The 16,695-nt window shown below is 40.6% G+C and overlaps 1 protein-coding gene across 12 annotated transcripts in view; it reads left to right on the forward strand.

The window, feature by feature from the left end:
* The window catches only part of Ep400 (E1A binding protein p400), a 111,035-nt gene that overhangs the window by 47,704 nt on the left and 46,636 nt on the right, over positions 1–16,695 (forward strand). For all 12 annotated transcript variants that reach the window (XR_007974987.1, XM_052167662.1, XM_052167654.1 and 9 more), the window contains 7 exons: positions 3,802–3,909; positions 5,019–5,209; positions 5,379–5,556; positions 13,324–13,460; positions 15,352–15,521; positions 15,932–16,106; positions 16,212–16,348. Coding sequence is in view for 11 of the 12 variants with exons in the window: in XM_052167662.1 (XP_052023622.1) it covers positions 3,802–3,909; positions 5,019–5,209; positions 5,379–5,556; positions 13,324–13,460; positions 15,352–15,521; positions 15,932–16,106; positions 16,212–16,348 (1,096 nt within the window). In the remaining variant the exon portion in view is untranslated. The remainder of the gene's footprint in view (positions 1–3,801; positions 3,910–5,018; positions 5,210–5,378; positions 5,557–13,323; positions 13,461–15,351; positions 15,522–15,931; positions 16,107–16,211; positions 16,349–16,695) is intronic.

Below are 16,695 nucleotides of genomic sequence, written 5' to 3' on the forward strand. Positions count from 1 at the left end.
TTTTCAGCATAAAGTTACCCTAATATCATCCAGAAAGTGTAGGAATATGAAGAGACTTTTATAGATGATTCTTACCTGCATTTTTGTCAAGGTGACTTTTGAATGAACCAGTTTATATTCTGTTTCTTTTGCTTTGCTTTATTTTATTTTATTCTGGAGAGTGAACCTAGAACATTGAGCCTACTGGTCAAGCCCTCTACCCACTTGAGCTATATACCTCCCCAGCTCTGGTTATGTTTTAAAAGTGTCATGGATTAGCACTGGATGGTGGGTGCAGTGTTATTTACATGTCCACCAAGGAAGTCCTTGGAGTCACATTAAGTAGTCTGCAGAATACTTACTGTTAATGGCTGACATCTTGATATCATCAGCTATTGACAAATGTGTTAAAACTTTTGTAGCACAAGAATAGGCACTTATGCTGGGCGGTGGTGGCACATGCCAATTCCCAGCACTTGGGAGGCAGAGGCAGGCGGATTTCTGAGTTTGAGGCCAGCCCTGTCTTGAAAAATCAAAAAAAAAAAAAAAAAAAAAAAAAGAATAGGTACTTATTTCTTTTCCTATTTTTGAGACAACCTAACTTTCAGTTTCTGTATTTTGATCCTATGTTATTAAATCCCTGGATCTGTTTTCTGTTCTGTACATTGTCTTCTGAGTCTTTTCCATTCTAAGATTAACTTAATTTAGTCTCCCCCATCCTCCTCGGGGGTGGGGATCAAACTTAGAGCTATGTAGTTGCCAGGTAACTAGCTACAACCCCAGCCCTTTGGTAATTTTGTGTGTGACATCTTTCAGACATGATTTTGATGACTCTTATGAGCCGCAGGTTCTGTTCATGATATTCTGTTTGCTAGCATACTTTACGAGTCTTACAACTCACTGGAACTTGATTGGGCAGATTTTTCAGGCCTACCAGGATGAGATGTTTTATTCTCAGAGAGGGATATAGTTGCTGTCTAATCTGCATCCTTTGTTGTATATGTGTTTGTGGTATATATGCATGTGTGTATGTGGGCAAATGCGTTTTCAGGTGTTTATGTGTGCATGTATTTGTGTTTGTGTGTCTGTCTAGAACAGATATTGATGTTGGATGTCTTTATCGTATATTTTGTACATTGAAGCAAGGGTTCAATATCTGGGTTTATAGGGGACCGCTACACTCACATAGCATGGGTGCTAGGGAATCTGAACTCCAGACTTTCTGCTTGTACAGCAAGCCCTTTACCCACTGAGCCATCTTCTCAGACCCTCTAGTCTGTATTCTTTAAATTATATCTCTTAAAAGAACACACATCCTTGTCTGACCCTTCCCACCTTTCTCTGCAGGGATTCTAGGCATGAACATCATGCTTGATATCCTCCTTTATTTCCCCTTTGTGGTGACTGGCCTATGACACTTTGTGTCCTTAGTTTGCTAGAGTACATATAGAGTTAGCACTTACAGATTCACCCTGTGGCTCAGGAGTTGGGCAGCCCTCCTAGTAACTATGGCTATGCCTTCTTGGTACAAGGTGAAGCCTTCAAGAAGATTGATGTGAACAAATGGGAGGAATGTACTTCTTAGCCAGGTTTTCACTGGTTGATGAGGGTTTTCTAAGCCTTGACTGGTTTCTAGAGTAAGTATTAGGACAGACCAAACCAGCCCTGGTCAGTGTGGAGGGTATACTATTATGAGGGAAGCACGGTTGCTGGGCCTTCCTTTGTCTAGATGGAGTTGAGTCTAATCTTTGAACTAGAACCTGTTGGAATTTCCTCCTGGTCATGGGGCAAAAATTAATTTGAAGGTTAATTTGAACCACTTATGTTTTGTCCAAAACAGATACGTTATATATATCTTTTACCAATGTGGATGTGTTGCTTTCAGGGCATTAGTTAACTTTTTCTAAAACATTTTTTTTTGAATTATTGTATTAACACTTTTCTGGTTTTTTGTTTGTTTGTTTGTTTGGTTTGGTTTTTTTGTTTTTTGTTTTTGTTTTTTTGTTTTTTCGAGACAGGGTTTCTCTGTGTAGCCCCGGCTGTCCTGAAACACACTCTGTAGATCAGGCTGGCCTCGAACTCAGAAATCCACCTGCCTCTGCCTCCCAAGTGCTGGAATTAAAGGTGTGTGCCACCACTGCCTGGCAGCACTTTTCTGTTTTATCCATGTGTATAGGCATGGATAATACGGAGACAGATTTTTCAGAAAAATTTTTCAGATTTTAGAAAAGTTGGGAGAAATGCATTATAAACACTCCATACCTATGCCTGTGGTTAATGTTGGATCTCACATGGCTTAACCCCACATTTGACTGTTAATTTGGTGAGTTGGGTTTTAAAATCATGAGTGAGTGAGTTCAAAGAGATTTTACTAGTTTTGAATAGAAAGAGCTTGTAATGCTGGTTTCTTTCTAAGAGTATTTGTATCTATACTTGAAAAATGTTTTTGTGCCATAGTTTGACACTTAGTCAAACAAATTGCTTGTTCTCTGGAATTTTCTAAAGTGAATATAATAAACTATTAAAACCTCTCAGCTTTCCATATGTTTCCAGAAACTCTATCAGGTTCATCAGCTTAAGCATGTGTGACTCAACGTGTTTCCATATGAAGACTTTTAGAGCTTCCATTAGCTGGGGAACACTTTGTTACCCACTCATTTTATAGTCTCAGTTGGAAGAAAAACTTAGCTTTAAGTATTTTTTTAAGTTTTAACTTAGATTAATTCATTTTTTGGAGTGTTTTGCCTGTGTTTATGTATGTGCACCACATGTGTGCTTGGTGCTGCTGTAATTAGTCTTCTGGAACTGGGTTATGGATATTTGTTTACCACTATGAGGAGGCTGGGAACCAGACTCTGCAAAAGCAATAAGTGCTCTAACCACTGAGCCATCATCTCTCTCTAGTCCCTATTTTTTTATCCTGGGACAAAGTCTGTGTAGCTATGGCTGGACTCATTATGTAGACCAGGCTGGTCTTGACCTCACAGAGGTGAGTCCCTTCCTTTGCCTTTTGAGTTCTAAGATTAAAGGTGTACGCCAACCTACCTGGCATATCTTTTGTTTGTTTGTTTAATGTTAATGTTTTTGCCTGGGCTATTCCAACCTGGGCTACATGGTAAAATCCTGTCTGAAAATTAATTAATATTGGGGCTTGGAGACATGGCTCAGCAGTTAACAGCACTGACTGCTCTTCCAGAGGACAAAGATATGTGGTAGCATCTGTAATTCCAGTTCTGAGGGATCCATTGCCGTCTTCTGGAATCTGTGGGTACTAGACCTGCAGATGGTGCAGACATACACACATGCAAAACACATATATAAAATAAAATAATTAAACCGAAAAATGTCAATACTAATAAATTTAACTAAAAAAGAAAATATTTAGACTTTGTATTAATTATGGGCATCATTCTAGTTTTGGGGAAAAAATGTATTTTTAGATTTTACACGCTATAAATTTCTAATCTAAAAATCCAGAATTCAAAATGCTTTAAAACTCAAAACTATTTTTGAGAAAAAATAGTATTCTGAAGTTTCAGATTTCAGAGCATTTTGGATAGTGGATTTTCAATTGTGTGCTCAGTTGACTGTATGTAGATATGTAGTCTCCAATACAGAAAATCAAGAGCTATGAATACTTAAAAAGAGTCCTAGTCTTTTTGGATAAACAATGTCGGCCTGAATCTTCTGTTTTAGGCAGAGGAATGTATGTGACAAGCTACCCATTCAGTTTTCTGCTTTGCTTTTCTGAGTGATTTGTTTTTCCTTTGCAGCTAAATTGCAGTTATAAAATGACTTGTTTCTTCCTGGCATTCTTTCTAGCTGAGTTGCCCTTAATTGATTTGATGAAGTTGTACGAAGGTGCCTTTCTGCCAAATTTTCAGTGGCCACAGCCTGAACCTGATCATGAAGAGTCAAGTGGGGAAGAAGGTATGTTTTCAGTATTGTAAAGAATTCAGGTTTAAAATGAAAGCCAAAATAAAACTTATAAGGTATAAGAAATTGAAAGTATTGGACCCAAGGACAGGTCCTGCAATCCATGTCAGTTGTGTCAGGGGCTTTCTGATTTGAATAGGATAAAACTTGTATGTGGCTGTAAACAGAATAAAAAATTTGAGCCAGGAAAAAAAAAAGGTGTATTTTGTATTGCAGCTTTCTTATTGAGTAAGCTTTAAGTACTGTGGTGTTTTGTTTGTGCTGACCTAGACCTCTCTCTGTAGACCACACTGGCCTCAAACTCTTGCCTGCATCTACCTTCCAGGTTCTGGGATTAAAAGCCTGTCCCACTCCCAGCAAGTTTTATGGGTTTTACTTACCTTGGTACATTTATCAGAGCACTGGGTGAACTATGAAGTATGAGAAAATGTTTTTTCTAGATCTATGTTGTGGTTTCTGAACCTAAGCATCACCTTGTTTGGCTTGCTCCTTGTTTTCCTAGGCTATGTTGTGTTTGTTTATTAACTTAAAGGGTTTTCGTGGTTAATTTTACTTACTAGGCATTTTATACAGATACACAAACCTGCAGGTTGTCCTTTCTCATTCTGATTCTTCTGTTTATTAAATAATAAGAGCATGTGAGAGGGAAGGGAGTACACAAGGTAGTGTAAGACCATTGTTAGAGGGTCGCCTGTGCAATTCAGGGCTTGTCACAATCTCCTCTACAGCAAGACCTAGGGTCAGAGGCTTCCTGCTTGTTTTCACACTTGAACCATGTTTTTCCTCCCATCCCCCCTTTTTTGATGGCACCAGAAGGGAGATCATTAAACCTGAGGTACTTGTATTCCTGTCCACATTGTTGGTTTTCAATCAACAGAGCCATTTCCTGGATACCAGGCTGGAACAGATAATGCTTTGAGTCTTGGATGTAGTTTATTCTGATGTTTCCTAAGAGTCAATTCATTTACAGCATTGTGGATGTATAAAAATGGGTTGCAGTGAAAAATATGTATCAATTTTAGTTCTTCCTTGCCCTTGCCCCTCTGTTTATGCTCATAAAACTCACAGCAGGCCTAGTTGTGTCTCTTTTATTGTTGTTACAGATGTAGAAGACTGTCCTAGTGACAGGGAGATCCGGAGGGACTCTGTTCTCATTGACTCGCTCTTTATCATGGATCAGTTTAAAGCTGCAGAGAGAATGAGCATTGGAAAATCCAACACCAAGGACATCACAGAAGTTACTGCTGTGGCTGAAGCCATCCTACCTAAGGGCAGTGCTCGAGTCACAACTGCGGTGAGGAAAGCTTTTCCTGCCTCCCAACACGCTCCATAGGAATTGCTAGAAAAGGCAGTTCTTGTGTCCTTATGTTCTGTAAATCATTTGGGATAGTCTCTAGATTTAGTCTCTGAGTAGGTGTGCCAATCAATTACTCACTCTTTGACTGGTCTGTTTATCACTATAGGTGAAGTTTAGCGCTCCATCTTTGTTGTATGGTGCTCTTCGAGACTATCAGAAGATAGGCCTTGACTGGTTGGCCAAGCTATACCGGAAGAATCTCAATGGCATATTAGCTGATGAAGCAGGGCTTGGGAAAACTGTGCAGATCATTGCTTTTTTTGCTCACCTTGCCTGTAATGAAGGTAAGATTCTCTCAGTTTCCACTAACAGCATTTGTCAGATCTGAGGGAAAAGACTTTGTTAGCCTCTTCTGCTCTTCTCTCTTTCTTGAGCCATTTTTTTATTCTTTTCATACATTATATCTCACCCACACCATCCTTACCAGTTTCTTCCCCCATTGTCCTCTCCCCAGGAGCTACTCTTCCATTACCATTAAAAAACAAAAACAAAAACAAAAAAACCCAGGCATCCCAGGATATATCTACCATACATGGCATAACAAGTTACAATGAGACTAGGCACAAACCCTCATATCAAGGCTGGACAAGGCAACCCGGTAGAAGTAAAAAGCTGTCAAGAATATAAGCAAAAGAGTCAGAGACACCACCACTCCCACTTGCTGTTGGTCCCACAATCATAATGTATATTCAGAGGAACCGGCTCAAACCCACACAGGGTCCGTGTTGTTACTTCAGTCTCTGTGAGTCCCTATGAGCCCTGCTTAGTTGATTTTTGTGGACCTTATTCTTGTGTTCCTGTGGCGTCCCCTACTGCTCTGTTTCCTACAATCCTTTCTCCTCCTCTTCTAGCTTCACTTAGTGTTTGGCTATGCATCTCTGTAACTGCTCCTATTTGTTGGATGACATCTCTCTGATGACAGTTGGGCTAGGCACTGATCTATGAGTATAGCAGAGTATCATTGGAAAACATTCTATCGACTGTTTTTTTTTTTCTTCCAATTGAGGTTGGTTCTATCCTGGGTCTCTGGGCTGACAAACTTCTAGGGTTTTTTTTTGTTGTTGTTGTTTTTGTTTTTTTTCCAAGACAGGGTTTCTCTGCGTAGCCCTGGCTGTCCTGGAACTCAATGTGTAGACAAGGCTGGCCTCGAACTCAGAAATCTACCTGCCTCTGCCTCCCAAGTTCTGGGATTAAAAGCGTGTGCCACCACTGCCCGGCAAACCTCTAGTTCTGAGCCATCAACACAGTATGAGATATGGGCTCCTTCTTGTGGTATGGACCTCTAATTGGACCAGCCATTGGTTGGCTACTCCCACAAGTTCTACACTTCCATTACCCCAGCACATCTTGCAGGCAGGACATATTGTAGGTCAAAGGTTTGTGGCTGGGTTGATGTCCTTGTCCCACTGGTAGGAGCCTTGCCAGGTTATAGAAAATGGGCAATTCAGGCTCCATAGCCCCCGTTACTGGGAAGCTTTTTAATAAGGTCACTCGTAGATTCTAAGAGATTACCACTGCGCTAGGTTTCTACATCACTTCCCAAATGCCCCACTTCCTGTCATGTCTCCCAGTACTTTCTCCCTGCATTACTCCCCACCAACTGAACCCTTCTGTTCCTCTCCCCATTCATTCCCAGTCCACTCACATAATCTATTCCATTTCCACCTCCCAGGGAGAGCTATGTGTCCTCATTGACCTCTCCTTGTTACTTAGCTGAATTTGTGGATTATAGCATGGCTATTCTTTTTTTTTTTTTTTTTTTTTTGGATTTTGTTTTTTTCGAGACAGGGTTTCTCTGTATAGTCCTGGCTGTCCTGGAACTTGTTCTGTAGACCAGGCTGGCCTTGAACTCAGAAATCCTCCTGCCTCTGCCTCCCAGAGTGCTGGGATTACAGGCGTGCGCCACCACTGCCCAGCTTTAGCATTGCTATTCTTTATTTAATAGTTAATGTTTATTTATAAGTGAATATATACTGTGTTTGTCTTTCTGAGTTACCTCACTCAGGATGATTTTCTTCTAGTTTCATACATTTTTCTGAAAATGGTGTGTGAATTTACTTCTGGATCTTCAATTCAATCTATTGAACTTTCTGTTTTTATTTTAATACCATGCAAATTTTGTTACTATAGCTCTGTAATACAGCTTAAAATTATGGCTGGTAATACCTCCAGATATTATTTTTTAGCTAGCCTAGGTTTTTTTGTTTTTCCGTAAGAAGTCAAAAATTGTGCTTTCAAGTTCTATAAAGAATTGTTAGAGATTGCATTGAATCTGTAGATTCCTTTTGGTAGGATGGCCATTTTAACTATGTTAATCCTACTGATCCATGAGCTTGGGAGATCTCTCCATCTTCTGATAATAATCTTCAATTTCTTTCTTTAAAGAAGTAAAGATTTTGTTGTACAAATCTCTCATTTGCTTGGCTAGAGTTACCCCAAGATGTTTCATATTATTTGTGAATATTGTGAAGGGGGCTGTCTCCCCAGTTTCTTTCTCAGCCCGTTTGTCATTTGTTTTTGGTCAGGGTGGGTCAGGGGGAGGTGCTAATCTTGAATTCAGCCACTTCACCAAAGGTGTTTATTGGCTGTAAGAGTTCCCTGCTAAAATTTTTTTGGGTTGCTTATGTATACTATTATATCATATGTAAATAATGATACTTTGACTTCTTCCTTTCTACTTGGTAGTCTTTAGTTGTCTTATTGCTCTAGCTAGAACTTTAATTACTATATTGAATAGATATGGAAAGAGTGGACATCCTTGTCCTGTTTCTGATTTTAGTGGAATTGCTTTTATTTTTCTCTCAAATTAATTTGATGATTGTTATTTGCATACTATAAATCAACCTTATCATGTTTAGATATGTCCCTTTTATCCCTAAGCTCTCCAAGCCATTTATCATGTAGGGGTATTGGATTTTGTCAAAGGCTTTTCCAGCTTCTAATAAGATGATCATGTGTTTTTTTTTTTTTTCTTTAAGTTTGTTTATATAGTGGACTGCATTGACTGGTTTTTATATGTTGAACCACTGCATCTCTGGGATGAAGCCTACTTTTTGATGTGCTCTTGGGTTCAGTTTGTGAGTGTTTTATTAAGTATTTTTGCATCAGTGTTCATGAGGGAAATTGGTCTGTAATTTTCTTTGTTGAATCTCTGGTTTGGGCCTCAGGGTGACTCTGGCCTCATAGATGAATTTAGCAATAATCCTTCTGTATCTATTTGTGGAATAATTTAAGGAGTATAGATATTAGCTTTTTAAAAGTCTGGTAGAATTCTGTACTAAAACCATCTGGCCCTGAACCTTTTTTGCTTGGAACACTTTTAATGACTGCTTAGAGGTTATGGATCTATTTAACTTGTTTATCTGATTTTGACTTTGTTAGCTTTTACCTATTGAGAAAATTGTCTATTTCTTTTAATTTTTTTTTTCAATTTTGTGGAGTATAGGTATTTAAGGTATGACCCAATGATTCTTTGGGTTTCCCTGGTGTCTGTTGTGTCTCCCCTTTGTTAACTTGGATATTCTCTGTGTGTCTTTTAGTTAGTTTGGATAAGGGATTGTCTATTGATTTTTCTCAAAGACCTAACTCCTTGTTTCATTGATTCTTTATAGTGTCTTCTTTGTTTCTGTTTTATTGGTTTCAGCTATGAGCTTGATCATTTCCTGTATTCTATTGTTCTTGAGTGTGTTTATTTCTTTTTGTTACAGAACTTTTGGGTATGTTGTTATGTTGCTCATATGCGATCTCTTCAATTTCTTTATGTAGGTGCTTAGTGCTAGGAACTTTCCTCTTAGCACCATTTCATTGTGTCCCATAAGTCTGGGTACTTTTTGCATATATTTTCATTCTAGGAAGTCTTAAATTTATTTTTGCCCTGACCTAGCAGTCATTCAGTAGGGAGTTGTTTGGTTTCTATGAATTTGTAGACTTTCTGTTGTTGAAATCCAGTTTTGAGGTGTTTTTTTTTTGTTTGTTTGTTTGTTTGGTTTGGTTTGATTTTTTTGTTTGTTTGTTGTTGTTTTTGGGGGTGGGGTGCATTGAACTTTATTGATGGTATTCAAGAGTAGGGAGGGCTTCCTATGCCCCTCCTGTTATTAAGGGGGTCTGGAATGGAAATTGTGAGGGAGATGCTTAGTGTTGGGGGCCGGGTTGGGACAGGGACTGACTCCCAATAACCAAGGGCCTCTCTTTCTCTCAGCAGTCTGGGGTGGCCCAGAGTTTCTTACCCCTTGGAGGCCATTAGGCCATGAGGGCCACGACTGTTGCTGTAGTCATATTCATTGTCATACCAGGAAATGAGCTTTACAAAGTTGTCATTGAGAGCAATGCCAGCCCCAACATCAAAGGTAGAAGAGCACGAGTTGCTGTTGAAGTTGCAGGAGACAACCTGGTCCTCCGTGTATCCCAGGAAGCCCTTTAGTGGGCCCTTGGATGCCTGCTTCACCACCTTCTTGATATCATCATACTTGGCAGGTTTCTCCAGATGGCATGTCAGATCCAGAATGGATACATTGGGGGTAGGAACACCTAAGGCCATACCAATGAGCTTCTTGTTCAGCTCTGGAATGACCTTGCCCACAACCTTGGCAGCACCAGTGGATGCAGGAATGATGTTCTGGGCAGCCCCACGGCCATCACGGTGGGCCATCCAGCCCCACGGCCATCACGGTGGGCTATCCATAGTCTTCTGAGTGGCAGTGATGGCACGGACAGTGGTCATGAGCCCTTCCGGGATGCCAAAGTTGTCATGGATGTCCTTGGCCAGGGGAGCTAAGCAGTTGGTGGTGCAGGATGCGTTGCTAACAATCGTGAGTGAGTTGTCATATTTTTCATGATTCACACCCATCACAAACATGGGGGCATAGACAAAAGGGATGGAGATGATGACCCTTTTGGCCCCACCCTTCAAGTGGGCCCCAGTCTTCTCCATGGTGGTGAAGATGCCAGTAGACTACACAACATACTCAGTATCAGCATCACCTCATTTGATGTTAGTGGGATCTTGCTCCTGGAAGATGGTGATGGGCTTTCCATTGATGACAAGCTTCCTAATCTCAGCCTTGACTGTGTCATTGAACTTGCCATGGGTGGAGTCATGCTGGAATATGTAGACCATGTAGATGAGGTCAATCTTCACTTTGCCAGATGCAGCGCAGAAGGAAGCCCTGACTTTCATCATTTTGTCTACAGGACGAGGCTGGCACTGCACAAGAAGATGCGACTATCTCTAGAACAGGGAGGAACAGAGAGCCTTTGTTTTTGTTTTCGAGACAGGATTTCTTTGTGTATCAGCCCTGGCTGTCCTCTACTTGATTTGTAGAGTAGGCTGGCCTCTTAACTCACAGAAATCCACCTGCTTCTGCTTCCTGAGTGCAGAGATAAAAGGCATGTGCCACTCATTACATATGGCAAAATCCAGTTTTAATCCATGATGGTCTGATAGACACTGGGGGTTATTTCAGTTTTATTGTTTTTGTTGAGACTTTTTTTATGACCGAAGTAAATGGTCAGTTTTGATAATGTTCCCTGGGGTGCTGAAAAGAAGATATATTCTTTTGTTGTTTGAGTAAAATGTTCTTTCAGGTCCATTTTGTTCACAATGCCTGTTGGGTCTAGATGTATTATTGTATTACATCTAGTATGGCCATTCTGTTAGTCCATGTCTGAGAGATATCAATAACCAATGAGTGCTAATTCCTCTTACTTATTTGTTGGGGAGGTGGGGAGGGCATGCATGCCCCTTTTTATTTTGCTGGTGTGAGATTATTTCTTGTGTTTTTGATGATGTAGTTAACCTCCTTAGGTTGGTGTTTTCTTCTAACACTTTTTGTAGGGCTGGATTTGTGGCTAGATGCTGTTTAAATTTCACTTATTCTGGAATATCTTGTTTTTTCATCTGTGGTGATTGAACATTTTGTTGGGTTTTTTGGGTTCTTGAAAGAGCTCTTCACTGCTGAGCCATACCCCTCTCATTGTTCTGGGTATGATGGTGCACATGCATTTAATCCTTGCACTTGGGACAGAGATCCATCTCTGATTTATCTATAGCAAGTTTCAGGCCAGCCAAGACAACATAGACTCTGTTCAAAAAAAGAGAAAAAACATTTTCATTGTGTATATTCATTGTACATGGTACTGTTAGATAAGGGCATTTTGTTATAAGTTTTTTTACTTTTTATTTTTTAAAGTTTTTTTGAAACAGGGTTTCTCTGTGTACCCTTGGCTATCCTAGAACTCGCTCTGTAAACCAGGCTGCCCTTGAACTTCTAGAGATTCCCCCTGCCTCTGCTCCCAAGTGGTGGGATTAGAAGTGTGTAACACCACTGCCTGGCCCAGAGACCCATTTTTATGTTGGTCTGTCTGAAGACCAGGAGGAGTATTGATTGTATCTCCTAGAGCTAGAGTTACAGGTGGTTGTGAGGTACTTGTCATAGGTACTGAGAATTGAACTTTGGTTCTCTGCAAGAGCAGCATGCACTCCTAGCCACTGAGCCATCTTTCCAACCTCATTTATTTTCCTTCCTTCCTTCCTTCCTTCCTTCCTTCCTTCCTTCCTTCCTTCCTTCCTTCCTTCCTTCCTCCCTCTCTCCCTCCCTCCCTCCCTCCCTCCCTCCCTCCCTCCCTCCCTCCCTCCCTTCCTTCCTTCCTGATATTGAATTCAGGGCCTTGTATATGGTAGACAGAGCCTTTACCAGTGACTCACATGCTCAACTCTACCTATTATTTTTATCTTATATGTATGAGTATTTTACCTATATGAATGTCTGTGTACCATGTGGATTTGTGGTGACCATAGAGGCCAGAAGAGGCATTAAATAACCTGGAACTGGTGTTATAGTCAGCTGTGAGCTTCCCTGTGAGTGCTGGGAACCAAACCTGGATCATTTGCAAGGGGAGTAGTGTTCTTAACTGCTAAGTCATCATTCTAGCCCCAGTTTAGGTTTTTCCTTTCTGGAGAGAATATTGCATTAGGTTTCTCTAAAAGCTAAGTTTGCTCATGTTCCTTTACTTCTAAGGTTTCATGTTTAGATTTAAACATTGTCTTTTTTACCTTTTAAATTATGTGTACATGTATATGTCTGTATGTATATATTTGTCAGTGCCTACTGAGGCTAGAGTTGTTAGATACTCCTGAAGCTGGAGATACAGGCAGTTGTGAGCCACCAAAGTATGTGCTAAGAGTCAAACTTGAATCCTCTGGAAGAACCATTTCTTCAGCCTAGTGTTTAGAGACGTCCTGGCTTGATCTCTAGTATCACCAATAAGGAAAAAAAGGTTTATTGATTTCTGCTAAGTGTTTATCTCTGAAACTTCTTCTGAAACAGTGGTTCATTTTTCTCTTGAGCAGTTCATTTTCAGAATCAGTAGCAGTGCTTCAGCTATGGCCACAAATATGTGAAGTGCAACTTTATCTTAAAACCAGCCATTTCTTGTCTTTGATCCTTATATTCATGCAACTCTCTGGGTTGCACTTAAAATGCAGTTTTCAGGCAAGTTTGATCACTGGATAAGTTGAATATGCTCTGCCTAGAATTGGATATCTAAGGAGGTGTCTGTCTGTCCGAGCTACAGGGTGCTTCCTACTGGGAAGGATTAATCAGGGCCTGAGGTCCGAGTTAGTAGCTTTCTTGTTTGGGGTAGTTGCTTGCAATAGACAAAGGGTTTTCTTGGTGAGTAGTTTGTTTTTTGAGATAAGGTCTTACTATGCAGCTTTGACTGACCGTGAATTCATAAAACTCTGCCTGCCATTGCCTCCTGAGTATTGGGAATAAAGGCATGCAGCACCACACCTAACCTGGAAAAGCATTCTTTTTTCAGGCTCAAATGATAGAAGTTCATGATTATCAGTGGGTCCTGGTTTTATTTGTATGTTTCTGGAGAGCCTGACCCCTGTGACAGTGTAGCAGGGGACATACCTGGGTAGTATTCTGGGAAATATAATTATACAGGAGGATCGTTTTTTGTTTACTTGGATTCTGTACTCTTTGTGGGCCATGTATTTAATAAACTTTAGGTACCTGAATCTCACAGATTTTTTTTTTCTTTTATAGGTAACTGGGGCCCTCATCTTGTTGTCATGAGGAGTTGTAACATACTCAAGTGGGAACTCGAGTTGAAACGCTGGTGTCCTGGCCTCAAAACTCTTTGTTATGTTGGCAGCCACAGAGAGCTCAAAGCAAAGAGACAGGTAGTGCCACCCCATTGCCACTGCCCCCTTTCTCTTTGTTCTGCAGTGCTGGAGATGGACCCAGGTTTCACGTTTCCAAGACAAGAGGTGTTCCAGGGAATTTGCCTTTAGCTAAATATCTTTTAAACATGCTATACAGGGGCTGCAGAAATGACCCAGCAGATTAAAGAGCACTTGCTACATAAGCCTGACAACCTAAATTTGATCCCTAAGCCATGTGAAGGTACAAAGGAAAGAACCAACTCCACAGAGTTATCCCCTGATCCCTAGATGTTGTGGCGTGTTGTGGTACATATACATCATCACAGACATAACTCACACATCCCTTAATAATAATTAAGCATGAAATAAAGCCAAACACCTTAATTTTTCTTAACCTAAAGTCTTATGTATTCCAGGCTGGTTTCAAACATTTGATCCTATTTCAGTCAGTTTGAGTATGATTACATGCTGCTTAATGTATATCATTGTCATATTTGTAAGTTACCAAACCTATATTCCGTTCTAGAATTTGAGCCCCTTGAAGCAGAGCGGACACAAGGTGGACTCCCAGTTCTCTGGGCAAAAGCTGCTTAGGCTTGAGGTCCCATAGCTTGAGCTACAGATATAATAGAGTACTTTCCTTTCCTTTCCTTTTTCCTTTTTCCTTTTGGGTTTTTTCAGATAGGGTTTCTCTTTCTAGCCTTGGCTGTCCTGGAACTCACTCTGTAGACCAGGCTGTCCTTGAACTCAGAGATCCGCCTGCCTCTGCCCCCAAGTGCTAGGATTAAAGGTGTTTGCCACCACTGCCCGGCAGTAGAATGCTTTCTTGACTTGTGTGGGCCCTGTGTTTAGTTCCCAGTACTGTAAGGAACTACAGTATTGTAGTAGTTCAGAATGTAGTATTTGTCTGGAGAAAGAATGTAATCCTTCCTACCTCAAGACTTTGCTAATGGAGTCTGTGAGACCTCCTAAGTTCTGTATGATTTCTCTGGATTAAACAGGAATATTTGTGACAGATACAAGTTTACTTTGGCCCCAGTACTTAATAGTGCCAATACCCAGGTGAATGTGTGTAGATCAGTTTTTATCATTTGAAGTTTTGGTTTACTGTTAAGACATTATGTCAAGGAAAATACACTAAAAGATCTTTTACCATCTATCTTAGCCTTTTTCTCCTGCTGTAAAAGTATATAGCAAAAAAGCATAGAGAAGATAATTAATAAAGAACAGGAATGTAGTTAGAAATCTAAGACCAAGTTCCTGATAGGTTTGGCATCTGGTGAGGGCCTGGTTTCAGTTTCTAAGATGGCATATTTCTTGTGTGCTTACATAGCTGAGGGCAGAAATGCAGAAGGGTTTTATTTTACTTGGATCTTGCTACCCTTTCATAAAGCACCTACTCATTCTTGGGAATTGAGAAGGTCCCAATCTTAATGCTGCCACAGTGGGGATCCAGTTCCCATGAATTTTAGAGGGGATGCATTAGACCATAGCCCATTCTTCAGTTTGCTTTAAAAATCTCATTGTAGTTAGTTGCAATGTAGACATCGTTGTTGTTGTTGTTGTTGTTGTTTTTGCCTTCCTTGCTTGGATTATACACTATAAAAAGCCAGTATCTTCTCTGGTAATCTATTTTCCCAGTGATAATTTCTAGTGCCTTATTGTCACTAAACAATCGCCTAATTGTCTAATGTCTAGTGTTTAGACACTAGACACAGCAGCCTAAATGGTCAACAAAAGTCCATTAGGCTAGAGAAAAACAGAGAATAATACTTTGGAATTTTCTTGTATAGTTGGCCTGCAAAATGGGTTGTATTGCTGGTGATATTTACAGCTTGACTGAGGGTGATTGCCTATCAATGGTCTACAGACGGTTGCAGGGGAGATGGAGCTTCTTTCTGTATTGCAGGAGTGGACCGAGCCCAATAACTTTCATATCTGCATCACGTCGTATAAGCAGTTCTTCAGGGGCTATACTGCCTTCTCGAGGGTGCACTGGAAATGCCTTGTTGTTGATGAAATGCAGAGGGTGAAGGGCATGACTGAGCGGCACTGGGAAGCCATCTTCAAGCTGCAGAGGTCTGACCATACTCATTCTGTCTTCAAATCACCATCATTTTATATATATTTATATATATATATATCAGTTTAGTGAAAAGATATTTCCTTCTTCTTTGTCACAGCATTGTTGGATTTAAGAGACACAGAGTCCCCGTGTTCAGTCTTTTTCTTCAAGACAGGGTCTCACTATGTAGTCTTGATTATCTTGGAGCTGTCTATGTAGACCAGGCTGGCCTTGAATTTAGAGGTCTGCCTGCCTCTGACCCTCTTTCCCCTTCCCCAAGTACTGTGTGTGCCACTGTGCCTGTCCATTCTCTAAAGGCATATGCAGAGCTTCTGTCTCCACTTTTCTCATACATTGCTATAGAGAAGTTATGTAGCCTACTTATGTTTTTCAAAGTTCCAACATTGCCTCATTTTGTTTATAGCCAGCAGCGCCTGCTTCTGATTGATGTACCTCTGCACAACACTTTTCTGGAGCTCTGGACCATGGTACATTTTCTTATTCCTGGGATTTCCAGGCCTTACCTGAGCTTTCCCCTGAAAGCCCCCAATGAGGAAAACCAGGATTACTATCACAAGATGGTGATAAGATTACACAGGGTATGTTTGCTTCTGTGACTACACCTGACTCCTTTAAAGCATATCTGCCCTCTGCCAAATATACCATGGCGTAGAAGGGAGAACAATGGTTATTATTTTCTCCAGGTCACACAGCCATTTATTTTGAGGAGAACCAAGAGAGATGTGGAGAAACAGCTAACCAGGAAGTATGAGCATGTTCTGAAATGCCGCCTTTCCAGTCGTCAGAAGGCCTTATATGAGGATGTCATCCTACAGCCTAGGTAAGTGCTGGGTTGCCCACCTGCCCAATGAGAAGCAGATATACCCTGTTGTTGCCTCAGTAAGTGTGCCTACCAGTGAGGCACCCAGGAACTCTGCAGGCTCCAGAACATCCTCTCTTCCCTTTTTCTTACTTAGTTATTATATATGCTTAATCTACACATCTGCCATTTGTGTAGCTTGATATCTATTCCACTGCCTGGTGCTGCTGCTTGTGTTAGGCTGTTGTCTTAGTTAGAGTTCCATTCCTTTGAAGAGACTCCTTGACCAAGGCAACTCTTTTTTTTTTTTTTCTTTCTTTCTTTCTTTTCAAGACAGGGTTTCTCTGTATAGCCCTGGCTGTCCTGGA

Source organism: Apodemus sylvaticus, chromosome 22, assembly GCF_947179515.1.
Source record: "Apodemus sylvaticus chromosome 22, mApoSyl1.1, whole genome shotgun sequence".
NCBI lineage: Eukaryota > Metazoa > Chordata > Mammalia > Rodentia > Muridae > Apodemus > Apodemus sylvaticus.